Source organism: Stenella coeruleoalba, assembly GCF_951394435.1.
Source record: "Stenella coeruleoalba genome assembly, chromosome: 3".
Classification (NCBI taxonomy): Eukaryota; Metazoa; Chordata; class Mammalia; order Artiodactyla; family Delphinidae; genus Stenella; species Stenella coeruleoalba.
The window spans coordinates 100,814,708-100,839,005 of record NC_137148.1 but is presented as its reverse complement, the minus strand read 5'-3'; the positions used below and the strand labels follow the sequence as shown (position 1 = coordinate 100,839,005).

General features: G+C 41.3%; 2 protein-coding genes across 2 annotated transcripts in view; one reads left to right on the top strand and one right to left on the bottom strand.

Annotated features, from left to right (window-relative positions):
* Window positions 1-24,298, bottom strand: part of SNX24 (sorting nexin 24) — a 163,271-nt gene that overhangs the window by 130,329 nt on the left and 8,644 nt on the right. The gene's annotated exons all lie outside the window — the stretch shown is intronic.
* LOC307184150 (SNW domain-containing protein 1-like) lies at window positions 7,461-11,001 on the top strand. The gene is given in 3 exon segments (XM_079917446.1): window positions 7,461-9,813; window positions 9,816-10,609; window positions 10,611-11,001. Coding segments are annotated over 3 exon segments (1,629 nt in total). The 5' UTR covers window positions 7,461-9,044; the 3' UTR covers window positions 10,677-11,001.

Genomic DNA, 24,298 nt, shown 5'->3' with positions numbered 1-24,298 from the left:
TGATTGAATAACAGGTATCAAGGAGTGGGGGGGTGGGTAGGGCTATGAGGGTACCAAGAGTGGAGAGCACCTCTGCTGAGGGGTCTGTGTTCAATCTCACCTGCCGACTCTTCTGTCAGAACCTTTCTCTTAATCCTCACCTGATATACTTTACAGTCTCTCTTGCTTATTCTGCATTATTAAAGTTTAAGATGAGTCAAGTGCAGTTGGGGCTGTAATTATTGAGCGCAGACTTTACTGAGAGAAATGGATTGTCTGACATATGTTTTGTCAGATAAAGAAACAACTGAGGGTCATTCAATATAACAATAGTAAGTAGAGAGATGATCCGTAATTCATATCAGACCAACTTATTCCTATAGGAACCCAAGGAAAAGTTAGAAAATGTGTTTCATGTCTGAGACTTCCAAATTCTAATTTCATAAGTTAAAATGGACACATATATTCAACTGAATAAAGCAAACAGTATCATTAACCCTCTGACACTGTCTGCTTCCTCTATACAACCAATGAGATTACCACAAAAATATTTATCAGTCTATCCAAGCAAAGTTCTAACATAAGAATCAGTGATGTGACAATCTTGGGTAATACATTTCTGACAGTTCTGAAAGCCTACTGGATGCATTAACCCTTTAACGTAATGCGCAAACATTAATAGAAGTTCAGAGAGTTATGACAAAAGTGAACCATCTCTAAAGCAACCAATTAATCACATTAGTTTAAAATTTGAAAAGAAAAAAATACAATATTCAGGAAGATATGCCATCTGTTCATTTCAAGACATCAAGAGGTTTAGCTAGATACGAACTATATATGAACAAATACAGAAAGATGCTATTACATTAATAAGACTGTTTAACGAAAAAGGAAATCAAATATACAGAAATACAACTTAAAGAGCTGTTTCATCTTTGGCAAGAAGGTAGTCTGGAATTGTGATTTGGAATAAGTGATTTCTCAGCCTTTCTTGGGGTCACAGATGTGAAAATCTGCAGACCTCCCTGGAAACATACATACACATAACATGCAAGATTTTACAGGCAGTTCCAAGATGAGGAAATTGTGTTGAGTGGCAGTTACCTCCTACCTTCTGAAACACAGATGAGCCAGTTAACTGACACTGACCAAACATTGGTAGCCCAGCTGACTCCCCCTCTTGCCTCGACACTCCTTGCTCTGTACTCCATCTCTCCTTCTCTGCTCCCCTGTCCTTTGCTCTGCCCCATCCATTCCTACACTCCACCCCCCTGTCTCTGTGCCCAGCCGGCCCCAATTCCTCACCCATTCCCATTTCTCCCTCATCCTTCCCATCCCCATTGCCTTAACTGGTCCAGATATGGAAATAAATTATACTTTTGAGTGATTTAACTAAAGTTTTATGTTATTATTCATAATTTTAAAAGCCAGTGAGCTGAAAATTTTACATTTACAGACAGAAGATTGAGAGATTGGGAGGGGGAAAAAAGAAAAAGAGATGAAGGGAGGGAAAAACAGTGTTTCCCAAGAAAAAAAAAAAAGTTGTTTTATATCGGGCTGTTACTTTTTGTCTTTGTATTTTTTCCCCACAGGTCCATACTAGGAAAAAGTGCCGCCCTCCGCCCCCGCCTGTGACAATCAGGAGGGTTTGGGAACACAGAGAGCCCTGAGCACCCACAGTGGGACCAGAACATAGGGCCTACAGATGAGGGCAGGAGATTCTTCCACACTGGGCCAGGGTCAGGGCCAGGAGGCCAGACACCGAGGGGCGGGCTCTAGAACCAGGACCTGGCAGATGCTGAGATGGTACTAAGTCCAGCCTCCAGGAATCGGCAGGTGCATTTTAGACACCTTTCCAGGTAGCTAGCGCTGTCCATGGCTCTGCCATATACTCTAAATCATGACAGGATGACACTACAGGACAAAGGCGAACCGACAGGGGATTATGTGAGGAGAGGAGGGAGACCAAGTTCAGCCACACTCAGCCACAGTTTGTCGACAAAATTCATAATCCCTCTATTGTGGAAATTATTTGCAGGTGAGTTATTTCAAAATTAGACAGATTTTTCACGCTCTTAAGGCAAAAGTCCACAGAGGCACCGCTATCCATCTTTCATTTATTGTATGTTCCCTCCATGTCAGGCACCATATAGAGGTATAGGTAGAGATATTTATATTTCTACGTATTCATAACTTAATGTCATCCTCAAAATAACCATATGACGTAGTTATATAAGCCCCACTCTGTAGATGAGAAATCTGAAGCCTAGCACAAATCACCCCAAGTCAAACACACTAAGTCAGAAGATGGAATCTGAATACAGCTCTGTCTCTCTGACTCGGAAGCCTGTGCTCTAAGCCTGAGTTTCTCAGCTTCTCAAACTTTCCTGTGCAGGTGGCATCTCCTGGGGATCTTGTGAGAATGCAGAGTGATTCCCGTAGGTCTGGGGTGGGTCCTGAGAGTCTGCATTTCTAACAAACACCCACCAGGGCTGCTGCTCCGTGGACCACATATCGAGTAGCAAGGGGCTAAATAAACTATTACATTTACTAGACTCATTCCATACTTACAGCTGTGACTTCTAAAATGTGACACTGCTGCCAGAAATACACTTCTAAAGTGTGAACTACTTTAAAGATAAAAACAAGCAATATGTTTTACAGCTATTAAACTGTGCAGGGATTTTTATTTTATGATTCAGAAAACACACGCTTGTAACCTAAAACCAACTTTTAATGAAATAAAATGCATCTCCAATTTTTTCTGCATGCAATCCTGTTGTTTACAGCCAGAAGAATCTCTTCAGTGTCCTATGCCCAAACCAGATGCATCCCGCGTTTCTACCGGGAAGCCATCAGAATCTATTAAAATTACTGTACACTGATAGCAGCAGGGACATGACAAATCGCAGGCCAAGAGTCAGATACCACAGAATGTATTTCAGGGCTTTGGGGGCAGGCCCATTTGCAACCAAATGATATTGTGTGAGGCTGGCATGCTCAGTGCATGACAAACTGATGCAATTTCAGTGCTGTCTGCGGGCCAGGGGAGATTTCTCTGATGCTGGTTGTGGTTAGTTTACAGAATTGTGCAGAGTTCCCAGATTTGAATCACTTGGGGCCTGAAAGGGCTTCACTTGACAAGCTACAAATAATTACACTCTACTCTTTCCATTGTACTCTATTATTTTGCCCCCCTTATCTCCAGGATTTGAGCTTTTGTGAACAAGCAAGGTCGGCTTCTATTTTGACCACAACACAAAACATTGTTCTTTTCTGATATGATAAATAAAACAAGGCCCTGCAGACTAAACATTTTTATCGGGCCCATTTTCCACTTTTATAGGCAAAAGTCAACTTTGAGCTCAGTTAGAAAGGGTGAGCTGGACAAAGCAGGCAGGCAGGTTCCTGCAATCCTCACTTAAGGATGTGCTCTCGCTATCTGGTTATTGCAAAACCTCATTTGAAAAATGGGATATTGACTGACAGATAAAGGGCACATGGGCAGTGGCTCTTAACAAGGTTTCTACTTCCCTTGTTCCCCTCCCTCTCATCTCCAGCTCCATCCTAACAGCTCTCATTCAGATATTCATAATGAAAAAGTTTTCCCAACATGGGATGCATGCAATTAGAACCAAGCTGTCTTATGTCAGTGCACTGCTCAGAAACACCAGAGACTCCAAACCCAAGTTTGCTATTGAAGAAAGCAACTTGTGGAAGATTTTAAAGAGCATATCACCCAACTTCAGGTGGCTCCTAAGGATAATATATTGATTATTGCTCCATGTATTTTAATTGAGTAAATGTGAAGCTTTATGCTTTCATACTTTTCCAAAGAAAAACACAAGATTTTTTGTTTAAACTCCAATGTCAAGTAACATTTCATAAAGTTCTAGTCTCCAGGAAAGTTAAAAAAAAATCTATAATGATGATTAACACTGACTCAAATAAAGTAATCTAAACATCCCCTTTTAAAATCTGTTAAGCCTTGAGTATAGGTCAACCCTCCAGACTTAATTTTTGCAACAACACTATGACGTGCCTATAGAATTTCATATAATAAAAACTGGTCATTACTATCCCCATTTTAGAGATCAGGAAACTGAGGCATGGAAAAGTAAAGTAACTTGCTCAGTGAGTCACAGCTACTAAGTGGTAGCAACTGGGAACTGAGCCCAAAGAGTGACTTGAGCTGCCTTGAATACGGCTTCCTAGTTCCACGATTCCATCTACCTAAGGCCAGGTGGAACACAAGCCCAACATATCTCATCTAAGCAGAAACCAAGAGCCTGGAGAGTATTCAGGTTGACAGTAGAGACAAAGAATAGTGAGATTAAATTCTCATCAGTAGCTAAAGGATCTAAAACATAAAATTTCAGCTCCCCAAAGTGGATACCTTGATCCTGCCTCAGTACATGACTTGCTGTAAACTGGACCCCTCCTACTCTTCAAATCTGGCTTGTCTAATATGGCAACACTCACCACAAGCCACTATTGGGCATTTGAAATGAGGCTAGCCCGAAGGGAGGTGTCCTCTACATGTAAAACACACCCAATTTAAAAAGCTACTACAGGGCTTCCCTGGTGGCGCAGTGGTTGAGAGTTCGCCTACCGATGCAGCGGACACGGGTTCATGCCCCGGTCCGGGAAGATCCCACATGCTGTGGAGCAGCTGGGCCCATGAGCCATGGCCGCTGAGCCTGCACGTCCGGAGCCTGTGCTCCACAACGGGAGAGGCCACAACAGTGAGAGGCCCGCGTACCGCAAAAAAAAAAAAAAAAAAAAGCTACTACAAAAAATATAAAATATTCATCATTTTATATGGATGACAAGTTAAATAATATGTTGGATTTATTGGGCTAAATAAAATATATTACAATTCATTTCACCTGTTTCTTTTTACTTTTTAAAATATGGCTCCTAGAAATATGTGGCTCGCTTTATATTTCCATTAGATGATGTGCTCTAAACTCACCCCTTAATCCCAAAGTTTGTATGGCTGAGTCATTGGCACAAGCCGGTTACCTGACAAGAAAAGCAACTCCAAGAACAGAAGTCTGCCTCGCAGAAGCCTCTTTTCCACTTACACTCCTTCTCCCTTCAGATTCCTCAGGCTCTCACACCACTGTCCCCTCCCCTTGACCTTAAAATACTCACTGCCAGTGTTCTGATTTAGAAAGAGCCTTTACCTGACCCTGCTTTTCTTCTTGCTGCTGTGCTTTCTTTCCCTCCTTTCACTGTCAAAGCACCTGAAAGGGTCCACACTCCATTTTCCTCACTCTCTCCAACTTCCCTAATTCACTGCAATCTGACTTCCATCCCCCCCACTGAAATGGCTCCTCAAAGGTCCACATCCTCACCTCTTCCTCCTGACCCCTCTGTTCTCTCTAGAACAGCTGCTGGGCCCCTAACCACACAGTGGGCCTCACCTACCCATGTGCTTCACCTGGACTGATGACCAACCAGACACTTGGAAGACAGGGACAAAACCTATGTATCGAGCTCTGTCGACCTGTCTGTTGGACTCTGTCGACCTTTGCCCCAATTCTATGCTGAATTCTCTGCTGCAGCCCCTTCATGAATGTGCATGAACCCTTAGCTTAAAGCTTCCCCAGTTTTGCTGTTAGAGGAGACACTGCTTTGGGAAAGATCCCTGGTGTTCTCTTTACTTGCTGCAAATATTCATCCTTCCTTCTCCCCGATCCTTGGTTTGGATGTATCTTTTGGCTCAATACCCACCAAGAGGCAAACCCAGTTTTCAGGTAACAGACCCCTCCCCTTGCCTCTCCTGTCCAGAATCACACTGAGTCTCAAGCATCATCTGAACAGTGAACATGAAGACACAGTCAAAGGAATAAGAAGCAAACTCTTGGGCAAAGGTGAAAATCTTGTCATTGGCTACTAGGAGGAAGTGAAACTGGAATTGGTTCAGAAACGGAAAACACAAGCTAACCAACTGGGGGTGGGAGAGCAGGATAGGTTTCCTGCAGGCAGAAGAACATGAGATTCGGAGGCATGAGAAGCCCAGGGCCTCCAGCAACTGAGCTATGGGGGAGCAGTTCAGGCATGTAGGGCAGAAAGTGGCAAGTGAAGAGATCAGAGGTGGAGGACTAAATTTTATTTTATTTATTTATTTAATTTTAACATCTTTATTGGAGTATAATTGCTTTACATTATTGTGTTAGTTGCTGCTGTATAACAAAGTGAATCAGCTATATGTATACATATATCCCCATATCTCCTCCCTCTTGCATCTCCCTCCCACCCTCCCTACCCCACCCCTCTAGGTGGACACAAAGCACGGAGCTGATCTCCCTGTGCTATGCGGCTGCTTCCCACTAGCTATCTATTTTACGTTTGGTAGTGTATATATGTCAATGCCAATTTTTTATTTACCTTTTTTAGCTACCAATTCTAGACAGTTTCTAAAGTCCACTGTTCTGGAATCCCTCATACCCACCCTATGGCACTGTCCCTTCATCCTGTCACTTCTCCATCCCCCTACCCTAGCCTGGTCCACGGCAATAGTCTCATTGCTGCCTCCAATCAACCCCCTTTGGAAACATTCTGTACATCAAGGTAAGTTTAATCAACATGACGTCCTCATTTTCATGTCACTTGGCTGTTCAGAAATATGCTCTGCAGCCCTGTTTACCTCTGCACAAAGTTATCCGATTTCAAAGTTTCCGATCCCATCCTTACCTGCTGCTGGTGACAGGCATTCTCTCCTCTCCACCACCACCCCCCCAAAGCAACTCAGACATGCCACCTTCTAGAATGTGCCCTCCTCTCCCCAATCCCCGTCACAAGTGGAATGAACTCTGACACTTCAACGATCGTGGCTGCCACCCTCCAGGAGAAACAGAGAAAAGGCAGTCCTCCACAGGGACCTCTGCCACCTGGCTCTGCCCCATGTACCCAGAATACTTCACCCTCCACCTACCACTACCTCCTGCACACTGGACACTGCTCTCTTCCCATCCCCCATCACATAATGTTCATTTACATGTTTTTACCTTTTGGGGGGTAGGGGTTCCTTCACAAAAGGCTTATCCTTTCCATCTGCTTATCTAGATCCTACCTATGCTTCAAAACACAGCTGAAGCCATTTCTTGTAGGAAGTCTTCCCGGTACTTTACTCCTCACTGATGTCATTCTCAAAACCTCCATTCAATACAACTTGTTATTTTTCTACCTATTACCATAAACCATTCATTATTGCTTCATGGGTGCTGTGTCATTTGTGTAGAACTAAACTGCAAACTCCTTGAGGGCTGGAATCATGCATTATCTTTGTCGATTGCCCGTAGCTGGCAACAAGCAGGGATTCGAAGACTAGATTTACTAAGTTACACAGATTAATTATGCTACTTTATAACATAAATGCTTTCCTTCCTTTGTATGCTAAGACTAAGAGCACAAGAGGTTAAATGGCAGTGATCTTTAATAATCTCCATCTATCCTTCATGGAACTATCCCTGAAAATTAACTATCTTACAATGTTACAGATATATTAACTAAGCAGTTGATCAGTTCAAAATATGTTAAGGGGCTTTCAAAGACTAATAGTTCTTTATTTTTATAAACTGACACTATGATAAATGGCCAATGAAAATGAATACATTACTAACATAGAGCAAATGTTGTTTTTTAAAAACTCTCCAAATCTAAAAAACTGGAAAATAAACATATACTTTGAAAATGACAGTACTGTAGTCAACTTAAGAATCCAGGGCCTACCCACATTCATTTAAGAACAATCTGTACAGCACCTGAAGAACATCAGTGGAACTGTTTATAAAGGTTTAAATATAAAATCGTGCACAAGAAATTCAGGAGGAAAGATCACAACTCGACAGTTCTCCATCATGCCAGGAGGCGCTCCTGCATAGACCCAGGGCAGCCAAAGGAAGCAAACACTGGATAAATCAAACAAAAGAAGTACTTAGTCTAGCTTTTGCATATCTAACGTTAAAACACACACACAAGATTTTAAATCACTTTTCACCATTATTATTTAATAAACCAGGTCCTGGACCTTTTGGTTCTGTACCCATTTTCAATATGAAAATGTTTCCTATATTTTAACTCTGCACATTACTGGACATTCAAGCTTACAAAACACTTCCTTCAATTACCAAAACTCACTCTCCCATGGGCTATCCTTTGTACTGAGTTTCTGTTTCAAGTTTCTCTCCAGGGTTTAATAACGATACTGGAAAACTCTTTTTGGTTTCCTAAATCAACCCCCAATGAACCGGGTGCATGGCTTCCAACTCTGACCTCCAAATCCCAGGAACATTCCAAAAGGTACTAGCATGATGCCCCTCCACCAGGACCACTTGGGCAGCAACAACACCAGAGCCCTTCGGATCCAACTGGTTCAGGGGGAATCCTGGTCACTGGAGCTGCTGGCACTTTGGTCCCATCAAGAATAACTCTGCACACTGCACCTCTCACCACACCAGAATCACAGCCGGATTCATTACAATCTCCAGACAGAAGGCTTATGACATGCAATCTACCTGGCAGGCTAAACAGCTTCCTCCTGTGCAGTGTCGACTCCAAGAGACTTCGGACCCCTGGGCAGGTGGCACTGAGCAGGAGAGCAGGGATGTCCAGGCCAGAGGTAGAGAAGACACGAGAAAAGGTAAAACGTGTGCTTCTCACGTGCTGCCGCAATAAAGAAATCTATCATTCTCCTCCTGTTTTTTAGATCCAGGATAGTAACAGCAACGATTTTTTAGTGTATGTCCAACACCATAGTATGTGCTTTTCATTTGTTATCTCAGTTACATGTTTATCTTCACAACTCTCAGTGCCAGCATTCCCCCAGCCTTACAAACGAAGAGGCTGAGTCATTAGGACACCTGTCCAGGTGAGAACCCAGGTCTGGCTTACCTTCAAGCCCAGACACTTTCCGCCCTGCTGCACTCCCCCTAGACTGCGTATGCCTCAAGCAAATGATGGCAAAATATTAAAAGAAGACTTCTTTAGAAGTGCATATTTGCACGGGCAATCCATAAGACTCATCTACTTTTCCCCCATAAAAATGAAGTCCTGAGATGGCGCTCACCAGCTTTTTGCCTGCACCTACTCAGCTATCTCAGGACCAGCTTGAGGCTGAAGAAAAGGCAAGATCGCAGAGATCACGACAGACCTCCCTGGTCTCCTCCCGAAGAGAACCTCCCCCATACGGGTACCGGAAAGGCTGGATACCTCGGTTATTAGAGGATTTGGGAGGTGGAGGTGCTTTTCCAGAGAGCCACGTGGCCCAGTATGCCCTGGATATGGGACGAAAGAGAAAAATGTCAAATGCACTGGCCACTCAGGTGCATGCTGAAGGAAAAATTAAGTATGATGCAACTGCTCGACAGGGACAGTCAAAAGACAAGGTCATTTATAGCAAGTACACTGACCTGGTTCCCAAAGAAGTCATGAATGCAGATGACCCAGACCTGCAAAGACCTGATGAAGAAGCCATTAAAGAGATAACAGAAAAGACAAGGGTAGCCTTAGAAAAATCCGTATCGCAGAAGGTTGCTGCAGACATGCCAGTCCGAGCAGCAGCTGATAAACTGGCCGCTCCTCAGTATATCCGATACACACCATCTCAACAAGGAGCGGCGTTCAACTCTGGAGCTAAACAGAGAGTTATTCGAATGGTAGAAATGCAGAAAGATCCGATGGAGCCTCCAAGGTTCAAGAGTAATAAGAAGATTCCCCGGGGACCACCTTCTCCTCCTGCACCTGTCATGCACTCTCCTAGCCGAAAGATGACCGTGAAGGAAGAAGAAGAGTGGAAGATTCCTCCCTGTATTTCAAACTGGAAAAATGCAAAGGTTATACAATTCCATTAGATGAACATCTGGCAGCTGATGGAAGAGGACTGCAGACAGTTCACATCTATGAAAATTTTGCAAAACTGGCTGAAGCCCTCTACATTACTGATCGGAAGGCTCGTGGAGCTGTGGAAATGCGTGCTCCAGTAGAGAGAAAGATGGCTCAAAAAGGAAAGGAGAAACATGAAGAGAAACTTAGAGAAATGGCCCAGAAAGCCAGGGAGAGAAGAGCTGGGATCAAAACCCATGTGGAAAAAGAGGATGGGGAGGCACGTGAGAGGGATGAAATCCAGCATGACAGGCGAAAAGAGAGACAGCATGACCGGAATCCTTCCAGGGCAGCTCCAGATAAGAGGTCGAAACTGCAGAGAAATGAAAATCGAGGTATCAGTGAAGTCATTGCTCTGGGTGTGCCCAATCCTCGGACTTCCAATGAAGTTCAGTATGACCAAAGGCTCTTCAACCAATCCAAGGGTATGGACAGTGGGTTTGCAGGTGAAGAAGATGAAATTTACAATGTTTATGATCAAGCCTGGAGAGGTGGTAAAGATATGGCCCCAAATATTTACAGACCCAGTAAAAATCTGGACAAGGACATGTATGGTGCTGACCTAGAAGCCAGAATAAAGACTGACAGATTTCTTCCCGATAAGTTTCCTGGTTCAGACAGTAGACAAAGAGGCCGAGAAGGACCAGTTCAGTTTGAGGAGGATCCTTTTGGTTTGGACAAATTTTTGGAAGAAGCCAAGCAGCACGGTGGCTCTAAGAGACCCTCAGATAGCAGCCGCCCCCAAGGAACATGAGCACGGAGGCAAGAAGGGAGAAAGGAGTAGATATTTTCTGCAGAGTGAATGAACTATTATTCATAACCCTAATGATGCAAGTCATATGCGGGAACACTTTGTAAACGGCCAGGATAAAAACTAAATCTGGGTGTCAGAGCCCAGCACTACTTTTTATTATAGGAGAAGGGGTGGGGGGATGGAAAAATTCTACTTTGAATGATTTAGTTTTTTTAAAGAGTGGGTTGTGTTTGTGCTTCTCCCACCTTTTGGCATTTATAGAACATACTGCCCCACACATGAAATTAAGGCCACTTCCTTTCGAGTGACATCAGTACTTTGGGGTTAATATTTTGTCTAAGAATGACTGCTTACAAATAAAGTTACCCCAACCACAGTGCGTAGAAAGAAGGATGTTCACACATTGGAACTGTCCTGCCAAATGTTTGCCCCTGTTGTGCTGTTTTAATTTGGAGTGGGGAAAGTACGCTCTTGCTTGGTGCAACTATCTGTTTCCAATAAAAACATTTAGACAAAAAAAAAAAAAAAATGAAGTCATACACAGATGTAGAGAACAAACATATGGACACCAAGGGGGGAAAGCGGCAGGGGGGTGGGGGGTGGTGGTGGGATGAATTGGGCGATTGGGATTGACATGTACACATTGATGTGTATAAAAAAAATAATAAATAAAGTCATAATATTCAAGCTCTCTGGAGTTCTAAGTAAACTTTTTTCATGGCACTGTATTCTGCATTTGGCAAAACTTTATCATTAATTGGTTTTGACAGAGTGTGTCTACCGGACATGAGAAAATCCTAAACAGTTCATGAATAAAATAAACACAGGTCAAACTCTAATTCAACTTCATGAACCCCAAATCGCTTTGCCATACTGGAATTTCTATGAAATGTTTACTTGAGAGGCATTATTTTTGTTGTTTTTGTTTTGCTTTGGTGGTAAAGTGAAGGAACAGGAGAGGGGTTCACAGTATCCAATGTACTCAAATCAGGAATCCCACACAAGCCTAACTTAGGGAACTCTCTATAGAAATCCAACATAAAGATTTAAATTCTTAGAAACAAATGCCAACACTAACTACTACAGAACCAACCACGTGTTAAGGGCTTTACACCTATTATTTCACTTGATTAAAACAATCCCTAATGGATATAAAGCATTCCTAGTATGCCTATTTATGAGAACCAAGGCTCAAAGCATTTAAACAACTGGGGACTGTTAAAAACATGGTTAGGAAGTGGCTGGGTGTCATCCAAGGTCCACTCTTCAACAGTGTTGCTACTTCCCTTCTCACAGAAAGTTCTCTCAAGGAGGTCAAGGTTACAAAATAAACATAAGCATCTGCCTGATTCACAAAGGCTGGCTCTAATGCCGCATGGGCCAGTATCAGAACAAGCACAACACGCTGACACTTGTCAGCACCCAAGGACGCACATCAATTTTCCCCTCTCCTTGGACCATCGTACCCATTTAATGCTCCCTGGTTGCCCCATGTGTTAGGCAACAAGGAAATTTGTTGGGAGACCACGCCCCCAGCTGTCTTTCACACAGGCTTCTAGACTGTGTTTTGGTACCTGGCCTTCAGAGAAGGACTGAGCCAAGGTTGTGAAGGCAGAGAGAGGCCTAATTACAGCGGTAGCTCTTTTTGCACTAAACGTAATCTGAGGCAGACCCTTGCCAGGCAGTTCACATGCCTCATGCCATTTAATATTGTTAATGACTTTATGGTTAGGTATTATCATCGTTCACCTGTTTTAAAGATAAGAAAACTGAAGTTAACAGTTTGCTCATATTGAAGCTTGTTAACATAACTGTGTTTATACATTCAACTCTCCATGGAGCAATACAGGATTAGTTGATTTAACTATAGCTCAGGTGTACATGGTGTTCACAAACAGGAAGAATCTTTCTGAAAGAGAGTTCTGGGATTTCTTGAGGGTCTTGGAAAGAAACTGCTGAAAGTGATGGCAACCTTAGGGCCAAGTACAGCACCTGGTGTACTGTAGGCCTTCAAGAACCATTGGTTGAGGACTTCCCTGGTGGCACAGTGGTCAAGAATCTGCCTGCCAGTGCAGGGGACACAGGTTCGAGCCCTGGTCTGGGAAGACCCCACATGCCACAGAGCAACTAAGCCCATGTGTCACAACTACTGAGCCTGCACTCTAGGGCCCGCGAGCCACAACTACTGAGCCCGCCTGCCACAACTACTGAAGTCCGCATGCCTAGAGCTTGTGCTCCACAACAAGAGAAGCCACTGTAATGAGAAGCCCGTGCACCGCAACCAAGAGTAGCCCCTGCTCGCTGCAACTAGAGAAAGCCCGCGCGCAGCAATGAAGACCCAATGCAGCCAAAAATAAATAAACAAATGTATTAAAAAAAAAAAAAGAAAAAAAGAACCATTGGTTGGGTAATTCCCTGACTGTCCAGTGGTTAGGACTCTGCTTTCACTGCTGAGGGCCTGGGTTCAATCCCTAGTCTGGGAACTAAGATCCCCCAAGCCACGTGGCCAAACACAAGAAAAAAAAAAGAACCATTGGCTGAATAAATGAATGTAAGTAAATATTGGGGCTGATGAAATTGTGCCTCACACTCCACATCTCCATGCCTTCACCCAGCCCTCACCCACTGCCACCTCTCATGGCTCCGGCCTGCGCCTGGTACTTGTGCCGGGCTCTCCCTGCCAGCCCTGCTTGGGGCCCTACACAGCACCCAGTACACGAACTTACTCACCCTAATCACGTGAACTCTGAGCTAAACTTCCAATAAAGCAGACTGTCGGCCTCCACAGCCAGGCATTTAGAATCCTCTAGGTCACAGAAAGATGAACTCCACAGAACTTTTCTAAAACCGGGACTTACTGAAGGAACAAACCCTGACTGCAGAAACAGCTTCTAACACAAAACTCCAGGTTATAGTGACATTCGTTCAAACTGCCGTCATCTGAACCTGCCTAAACCTGAACACTGATGAGTCAGAAGTCAAAAGTTCTACTTCTGCTCAGATAAAAGCACACAAGAATGGGTCTGGGTGGGGACTGGCCCAGCCCCACTGCCAGGCCAGAGCCATATGCTAAAACACTTACAGATTTAGGTTTGGTTGTCTGCCTTCTTCTAAAACGACCTGCTTATATCAGGAGAAAGAAGGAAAACAATTCAAAGTTTTACCTGAGAACACTATTAGGAGTCTACAGTGAAGAAGAGTGGCTGGAATTTCATCTAAGCACTCAGTGATCAATAAATAAATAGCAGTTGTCAACAATGGGTTGTTTAACCACATAATCAACATTCTTCATTTGTTTTTACATATGAGGTGATAAGCACACTTTAGATGTCATTCTCTAATCTGAAAGCATTGCAAGGGTCTTTTGATAATGCTTTTATTATTTTTTTTACAGTTTTTTTTGCAGTATAATTTTTTACATCTTTATTGGAGTATAACTGCTTTACAATGGTGTGTTAGTTTCTGCTGTATAACAAAGTGAATCAGCTATAATGCTTTTTAAAAATAATTCATTTAAAAAGATACAAATGAACTTATTTACAAAACAGAAATAGATCCACAGACATAGAAAACAAACATGGTTACCAAGAGGGAAAGGGGAGGGGAATAAATTAGGAGTTTGGGATTAAAATATACACACTACTATATATAAAACAGATATACTCAATATTTTGTAATAATCTATAAGGGAAAAGAATCTGAAAAAGAAAAAAAATATATATATATATTTATATATACCTGAATCACTGTGCTGTAACACCTGAAACTAACACAACATTGTAAATCAACTATACTTCAATAAAATAAATAAAAATCTAAGAACATAAAAAACAATAATTCATTTAAAGCAGTGAATTAAATATGAAACTACTCAAAGGTGAAAACAAATTTAACACTAGATGAAAGAAAGGTAAAATAGATGATGAAATATTAACCTCTATTGGCAAAAATTTAATTAGAAGGATTAGAAATAACAACAGCTGCCCCAGTCAGAGAGTTCCTTGAGAGAAAACTGAGGTCAACACTTTAGGGAACAGAGGGAGGGTGATGACTTGCACAAGTTGCCTTGCTGGGAAGTTACAAGCCAGAATGTGGTAACAAGTCTGTCTGGCTCCAAAGCTTACCAGTGGCACTCCTTAGAAGTTCCTCAAACTAGCTGACATCAGGAAAGCTTTTTCTAAGTTCGTTTGTTTATGGATCCAAAGACCTAATAGTGTTTTAAGTGTTCAGTCTTAGGTGCACTTTGGCTGAATCAGAATGTAAATCAGTCCTTCAAAGCTTTAAAACAAAGCTGACATATCTCCTTCATGCTAAATATACACTCTACAGGGCATCTTTTTCAAAACAGGGTAAGCCACCTCCTTAGTTTGCAGGCTTAGCTACAAATTAAAATCACCTGAAGAGCTCAACCTACCAAAGCCTGGGCTCCAATCACCTGAGAATCTCTGGGGATGGAGCCTGAAAGTGCTCTTAAGAACCACTGACTTACCCTATGAAGATGTGCTGGGGCAAGTAACTTCCCTTAATGATCTCCACAAGCACGTGGGGATATTTTTAGTGCAGTTCTTAACTTTTACTGCTCATCCGTATCACCCAAAGACTTTTAAAAAATTCCAGTGCTCAACCCATACTCCAGAACCATTAGACTGTCTGAGGGTAGGACCCAGTCGTGTCTAGTTTATAAAGATCTCCAGGTGATTCCAAGGTGCAGCAAGAGCTGAGCACCACAGCGTTAGCAGCTAATTATTTGCACTAGAAGTTCAATCCCTCATTTGGATGGCATCCCAAGGGGTCATCCATCAGCAGCACCATCACATCGACGATTAGGCTTTTTCTCAGACTCCCTGCCTTCTCCCGAGGCTGGTGATGACACCTAAAAGTCTTTCCATTTGTCAGTCACAACTGCCTTTCCACTTATGGGAAATGCTGCCTGACTCTCCCCTCAGTCCTTCAGAATGGTTCCTACTATTGAATGATTCATCTCATACACACATACAACATGGGCCATTCTCTCACCACTTTCAGTTTTATTACCTCCACTTCCTTTTCTCACTCACTGGCATTTTCAACACTGTCACTTTTTTTGACCTCGTGGACCATATGGGGTTGATGCTGTTCTGGGCATTGGAACCTGAGCAGAAAGCTACAGTGTGGCTGAAACTAACCTGACATCCCAGGACTCTGCCATTCACTGGAGGTGGGCAGAGCTGCTATCCTGTTTGCTCTAGAGGGTAGCTGTAAAAGTTGACATGAGAAGTTGTAAAAGAGAAGAGCTTTGTGCTGCCTTTCCTTGAGAAGCAAAACTCAGAAGGTTATCCTGAAATTCCCAATGCACACTTTTTGATTAATAACAAATCTGCATGGTTGAGGAGAATAAAAACCTTTGCACATTTCAGTTCTAAACTTTTGAATTACGTAAACCTTCTTACCTGGGACATAAGTGAAAAAAATTCTACAGTGAAGCAAAATGCTTTTTATCCAACAATATTTATATGCAAAAGAAGCAGCATTCACTGTGAAGATATTCTCTCAAAGGGCAAGTAAGGTGTTGATTAAAGCTTCCCTAAAACATATACTATTTTGGACTACTAATGAATGGCTGACAAGATTAATCTACATTTTCACCGTGAAAACTATCCTCCCTCCAGGCACACACAACATCATCAGTGAAAAAGTTCCTAGCACTAAAAAAAATGCATTTGCTTGATAAAGTACTTCCTATACTAGGTAAGACTTTGTTCATTACTTCGAAAAATGTTTTCAATGCTATCTCAGATTTTTTCTGCAAAACTGGCAATGGAAAACCCACAGACAATGAATTCAGAGTCTATGATGGAAAAAACAGATCTGATTTCCCTACAAATTATAAGATAAAATGTAGCAATAATTTACTCCAATAATTTTTATGGGAAAGATTATTGACTTTCAAAATAAGGTCTCCACTAATATCCTAAGTTAATTTCAATCCTCTACCTAACAATTGGTACTTGAGAAGGAATTTTAGGATAATATTTAAAAGTTAATTAAAAACAGTGTAAGCATTCATGTCAGTCAAGCATGACCTCTGCTCTACAATGCATTTAAATGCATGTCACCTTGACCTGTAACACAGCAATGTAAAAAATTTTGGTCAATATAAATCAAATGTACACTAATTTATTCAGCAGGTTTCCTGGTATCTGAATCAACATTAGAAATCTAACCAGTATTTGTTATTCTGCTATTGACAAAAGGAAGCATATTTAAATGATAACAAGTACTCATGGGTGTCATTTGGAAGTTAAATTGTTCCCCAAGGACAGCCTCCGTAAACATCTACATTTAAAGGTCATTTACCACCAAATTATGAACAACTGTTGCATTTATTAGTACAAGTTCAATAGTTTGGAAGCTGCAGCCATCAATTTTTACTAACAGTGAGATCTAATTGTTCACTAATAATAAACAAGGAAAACAGACCATTTCTATAAATTTTTATGCCCTGCACTATGCTCACTTTTTAAAAATGGAAGTACAAAAACCTTCCATAAGTATGTATTTGAAAACTTTCCAACTTCGGGGAGAACTAAACCATAGTTTAAAATAAATATCAGATAATAAAATATAAAAGCTCGTTTTCTCATGTTATATTCATCTGAACAAAAACAAAAAGGAGGGCTTCCCTAGTGGCGCAGTGGTTGAGAGTCCGCCTGCTGATGCAGGGGACACGGGTTCGTGCCCCGGTCTGGGAAGATCCCACATGCTGCGAAGCGGCTGGGCCCGTGAGCCATGGCTGCTGAGCCTGCGCGTCTGGAGCCTGTGCTCCACAACGGGAGAGGCCACAGCAGTGAGAGGCCCGCGTACCGCAAAAATAAAAATAATAATAATAAAAAAAAGATGCACTGACTTTCTACAGGAGTATTTAAGTATTGTTAACTTCACATCATAGTATTTAAGTTTCAGGATGTCCTGACTCAAGGACCTTAACTCATCTTCTGGGTAAGGGGTTAGAGTGTTTTAGTCGTATACAGGATAGTTGTATCATGTGAGGCAGAATTATGACCTTACTGTCATCTTTATTTGGAGATTAAGTATGGTTTAAGGAGATGCACATGGGTGCCAAGTTGGTAAGGGGTGGACTTGGAATGGTTAATTTTATATGTCAATTTGACTGACCCACAAGATGCCCAGATATCTGGTCAAACATTTCAAATTAAGCAGGTCAAAAAACAGGACTTCTGATCTTTCCCCCAAAATGTGCTCTACCCAAATTCATCCACATTTCAGTAAACAGTGCCACCATTCCTCCATTTGCTCAAGCTAAATATCTTGGAGTCATTCCGTTCCTCATTTTTTCTCACACTCCATATCTAATCCATCAGTGAATCCTGTCAGCTCCATCATCAAAATCTGTCCAGAATCCATCCATCTTCCACCACTTTCACCTACAGAACTGTTCTAAGCCATCATCATCTTTTATGTAGGCTACTACAATAGCTTCCTAACTGAGCTTCCAGCCTGTACCTGACCCTCCTATAGTTTATTTTCCACACTGAAATGAGACTGATTCTTTTCAAAGTTAACTCATGTAACTAACATGTAAGGACGGGGATTTCCAACTGTTTTCTCTGCTACTGTGTCCTCAGCATCTAGAAGAGTGCCACTACACTGATCATGTGGTTAGTAATCAATACATACTTGGTGAATCAAATCATTCCTCTGCTTCCCTTCTCTCAGAATAAGCCTTATCCCTCCTTCCCAGATCTACTGGCTATGCACTGCCCAAACCACCACCTTACCTCACATTATCTGCCCCCATCACACTACCTATGACCTCATCCCCTATTACCCCCTATTCTCTGACTCCAGTCCAACCTCACTGGATTCCTTTCTACATCTAAAACACACTGGGCACATTCCTATCTCATGCCCTTTGCACACACTGTTCCTGCTGCCTAGACAAGGTTCCCTAGATAACCTCATGACTCACCCCTCACCTCCTTCAGGGCTCTGTTCCAATGTCACTTCCCCAGAGAGGGCTTCTCTGATGCTCCCCCCGGCACTCTTTATCCCCCTTCCCTTGTTTATTTTACTCAGCACTTATCACTATCTGAGATATTATATAATTTAATTATCATGTTTATTTCTGCCCTTCTCCACCCATCCAACTAAAATGTAAGCTTCTTGAGGGTAGAAACTGTCGACTGACTCTCCTTGAAGAGAGACCTTTGCCTGTTTTGTTCATTGCTATATCCCAAACAGGTGGATTACTGCCTGCCACTCAGTAGGTAGTCAGTAAATATTTGTTAAATATTTATTTAACAAATGAGTCATCTGTTTCCATTTTCTCTTGGTATTATCAACAACGCTACAACGAATAACTTTACATGTATATCCTTGTGCATTCATGGATACAGACCAAAAAGTGGGAAGCCTGGGTCAAAGGGTTATATAAATATTTTATTTAATAAATATTGTCAAACTGACCTCCAAAACAGATTCTCCAAGTTATAGTCTCACCAACAGTAGGAAAGTCTCAGCAACAGACAGTAAAGAACCGTCTCCCCTCACCCCCATTTTCATCAGTACTGGTTTTTATCAATCTTTTTCACTTCGCCTATCAAAGTTTTTAAAAACTTGGTTTCAACTTTGCCCTTCCTTAATTACTAGCGATACTAACTATCTTGTCATATATTTTTGGTCATTTGTACCTCTGATATTTCTCTCCTCTTAAAAACAAACAAACAAACAAACACTCTCATTACTTGTAGAGCTTCCAGGACAAAATTCTACCTGGGGATCTACAGTCCCACTAAACCACTCAACCCAACCTTCAAACTCCAGTCCCACCCCACCACCTACCCACTACCCAGGCTTCTCACCCTTCCCAAGGCCCTTCCTTGAACCTGAAATCATCATCCTCCCTTTCTCAAACTGGCAAACTGCCACTCATCCTTCCAGAACAAGCTCTCATGTCAGCTGCCCTGCACCCACAGTACCAGTGCAATGCCTGCAAGAAAGGAGGCACATAATAATCACGAGAATGAAGTGTTGCTCTGCTGGGCTTGTGTAATTTTGAAAATAAGATTAAGTTCCACTGGCAAGGTGAAGAGAACGGGGAGGGTGTATAAGAGAGAGAAGCTCACGGTTTCTAAAGCAATTTCTAAATTCCTAAATTTATCTAAACTCAAAGAACTAAGAAAAGGCAGATGGTGAGACTCAACCCACATATTGGTTCTTCCTTAGAATAAAAATTTTTAAGTGAAAACCTGAGTAATCTGCGTTTTTAATAAAAATCAACAAGAGCACAGTAGCATATTTAAAATACCCACAACACTCCCTTCAAAAAAGGGGGGGGGGGCAACTAGAAGGGGATCACAGAATGTTTCAAATATGCCCAATCCAGTCATCAGAATTTAGCCAGCAAACTACATGGAATCTACATTCAGATACCACCATTCACCTATCAGATTGGCAAAAATCCAAAAGCCTGACAACATGCTCAACTGGCAAGTTTGTGAGGAAACCAGAACTCTCATTAACTGCTGTGGGAGTGCAAAATTGCACCATTCAAGGAAGGGAATTTGACAATGCCTGGCCAAATGAAATATGCATTTACCTTTTGATCTCGTAACCCACTGCTAGGAATCTATTTCAAAGATACACTGACAAAAATACAAAAAGACATATGGACAAGGCTATTGACTGCAGCCAACGATGGAGAGCAAAGAGCTATAGAAAAGAATGCAGCATCTCTGCGTCTGCCCATGTAGTCATCGCCAGGATATACTGTTATGTAAAAAAAAAGCAGGTGGAAGAAAATGTTTTAATGTATTACTGTTTAATCTAAGAAAAGGAGTAGAGGAACAAGCATATTTGTATTTGTGTATATATATTTGTAATATAAGGATAAACCATAACTTTTTTTCTTAATGGCCATTAATGGCAGAGGAAGGAAATGGTGAATAGGACATAAACAGAAGTTAGATTTCCGCAGATAAACCTGATGCAGTAGATACTTTACACAAGTACAAAACAAAACTAATTTTTAAAAAATCCCTATGAATACAAAATAAAATGAGACCGGGTAGCTAGTTGGTGTTATCAGAGATGCAGATCCCGCAGATGTGGAGGGCCGATCACGGGACTTGAGCGTCCTGGGATTTGGGTACGCAGAGCGGATCCTGGAACCAATCAATGGGCCACAGATAACGAGGGACAACTGTACTGAGATTTTCAGTGTGGGAGAAAGGAGACACAGTTGAAGACACAAGAAACTAAGAAAATAAATTCCTTCCTTGACCACAGAAAAGATCTAGAGACCTCCACAAATGCGGTCGTCCCTTGGAATCTGTGGGGGATGAGTTCCAGGAGCCCCAAACTCTGTGGATGTGCAAGTCCTTTACAAAAAAGGACACTGTACAGTAAATACAGTCCGCTCTCCATATCCGTGTGCTTGGCATCTGCCGATTCCATGAACTGTGAAAAGGTTTAGGTTGGTTGAATGGGTGTGAAACCCACAGATCCGGAAAGCCGACTATATATACCCCGTGCCCAGATCATGGTCTCTAACTCATTTCCCACTAAAGGTAACCAGACACAGCACCTAACTTGAAAAAGCCAAACTTGAAAATGACCAAAGACGGGACAAAAAGTATATAAGAATGACAAAGGCAGTAGACTGAACTACATAAAACATGCTAATATACATAAATTCATAACAGTGCTAATTTTTAAAAGAAAGCCTCTATGATCACTTTTAGTTTGTGATCTTTGGAGGCAACCAATCCATAATGTTGACAAATAAATAATAAGAGAAAGAATCAAGCATTTATCCTGCCTTTCCTATAAAAACTAAGCTTCAGAGTAACTAATTTATGAGGCAAAGTTCCTTCTTTATACATGTATTCAAGCCAATAAATGAAGAGAGAATGATAAAATTAGTATATCAATGCTAAGCAACCACTAATGAATTAATAGATTCCTTATTAATTAACATTAATTAATACTAATTAATTGATTAATATTGATAATATTAATAGGCAATGTTCTTTGAGGGCTGCTAGCATCACAAATCAAATCTGAAAATGACCAAGCCTCTACCTTTTTACCACGTAAGGAACAGAAAAATGTGTTAATATTTTTATATTACACATGACAAGGATGTAATGACAGGAATGTAATCAGCAAAATCCAGTGTGGGAAACTCTATGAGACAAATGTCACAGTTTATACAACAAAATAATTGTTAAAAAAAAAAAGCAAGGGAGAGAGGTAGAAAAAGAAAATTCTATAGATTAAAAAAGATATATTAAGCAATCACATTCTATAGACCTAGTTTCAATCCCAATTGAAATTCTATAGATTAAAAAAGAAAATTCTATAGATTAAAAAAGATATATTAAGCAATCACATTCTATAGACCTAGTTTCAATCCCAATTCAAACAAGCTGCATTAAAAAAAAAGAACATGAATGGGAAAATTAAGGAAATGTAAAAATGGATTGATATTTACAATATTGATGAATTATGGCTTATTTTTAAATAATCTGATAGTGATTGTTTTTTAAAAGGGGAATCTTTATTTTTTACACATACACACTGAAAATATTCACTGACAGGTCTGAGGTTTCCTTCAAAATGAAATCTTGGGGAGGCTGTGCAAGGAGCAGTGGGAAAGAGTAGGAGACAAAACTGGCCATGAGTTTATCATTTTTAAAGCTGAGTAAAGGGCTTCCCTGGTGGCGCAGTGGTTAAGAATCCACCTGCCAATTCAGGGGACACGGGTTCGATCCCTGGTCCGGGAAGATCCCACATGCCTCGGAGCAACTAAGCCCATGAGCCACAACTACTGAGCCTGTGCTCTAGAGCCCACAACTACTGAGCCCACTCGCCCCAGCTACTAAGCCCGCGCACCTAGAGCCCGTGCTCTGAAGCAAGAGAAGCCACCACAGTGAGAAGCCTGCGTACAGCAACAAAGAGTAGCCCCTGCTCGCCACAACTAGAGAAAGCCAGCGCATCAACGAAGACCCAATGCAGCCAAAAATAAATAAATTTTTAAAAATTAAAAAAAAAAAAAAGCTGAGTAAAAAGGTCACTATTCCCTCCAGTGCTGGAGATGTTGAAATTTTCCATAATAAGTGATTACTTTTAAAAGGGAGGGTGAGCAAGACAACAATTGAAACTTAAAACAGAACAGACAACTACAAAGCAAAATAACAGGAAATTGCATTAAAAACCTGAATGAGTACCTGGAAAACTAGCATAAGAATACAAGGTATGAACCCAATGGTTTGCTTGTTTGTGGAGAGATGCAGTGGGGGATGGAAGAGAATGGAGAAGGTGGGAAATATGTATCTCCATGCCCGCTATAATACATCCCAATCATTTATATAAACATACTAGTCTCTGTGATCTGGAAGGAAAAAAATATGTAGTAAATAGGGCTAGAAAACTAAACCTGAATTGAACTGACGAAAGTTGTAATAAGAATACAAGTTGGTTAAATGTAATCGTTGCTTCTGTAGTACTTCAAAGTCTCTGCAAAGAGTTTATCTTACATAGCACAAATATTTATCCTGGACTTTGGTTTACATTATTAATTCACGTTACAGAACTTAAAAAAGAAAAAGTAAACTTCAAGGCAGTCCCCACTTGAAATAATACGAATAAATCACGAACATAACTAGAGACACCATTCCTTGCACTTTGTAAGGATTCTCTCACTTCATCCTTAAACCATCCTATAAGGTAGTTACAGGCAGACCTCATTTTATTGCACTTCACTTTATTACACTTTGCAGATGTTGCATTTCTTACAAATTGAAGGTTTGTGGCAACCCTACGTGGAACAAGTCTATTAGCACCATTTTTCCAACAGCATTTGTTCACTTCATGTCTCTGTAACATTTTGGTAATTCTTGCAATATTTCCAACTTTTCCATTATTATTATGTTTGTTATGGTGATCTTGTGATTACTGATCTTTGATGTTACTATCGTAATTGTTTTGGGGCACCAGAAATTGTGTCCATATAAGACAGCAAATTTAATCAATAGACGTTGTGTGTGTTCTGACTGCTCCACAAACTGACCACTCACCATCTCTCTCCTTCTCCTTGGGCCTCCCTATTCCCTGAGACACAACAATATTGAAATTAGGCCAATTAATAACACTACATTGGCCTCTAAGTGTTCAAATGAAAGGAAGAGTCGCACATCTCTCACTTTAAATCAAAAACTAGAAATGATTAAGCTTAGTGAAGAAGGCATGCTGAAAGCCAAGATAAGCTAAAAGCTAGACCTCTTGCACCAAACAGTTAACCAAGTTGTGAATGGACAAGTTCTTGAAGGAAATTAAAAGCGCTACTGCAGTGAACACATGAATGGTAAAAAGTGAAACAGTCTTATTGCTGATGTGGAGAAAGATTTAGTGGTCTGGATAGAAGATCAAACCAGCCACAACCTTCTCTTAAGCCAAAGCCTAATCCAAACAAGTCCCTAACTCTCTTCAATTCTGTGAAGGCTGAGAGAGGTGAGGCAGCTGCAGAATAAAAGTCTGAAGCTGGCAGAGTTTGGTTCATGAGGTTTAAGGAAAGAAGCCATCTCCATAACATCAAAGTGCAAGGTGAAGCAGCAAGTGGTGACGTAGAAATCTGCAGCAAGTTATCCAGAAGATCTAGCTAAGATAATGAGT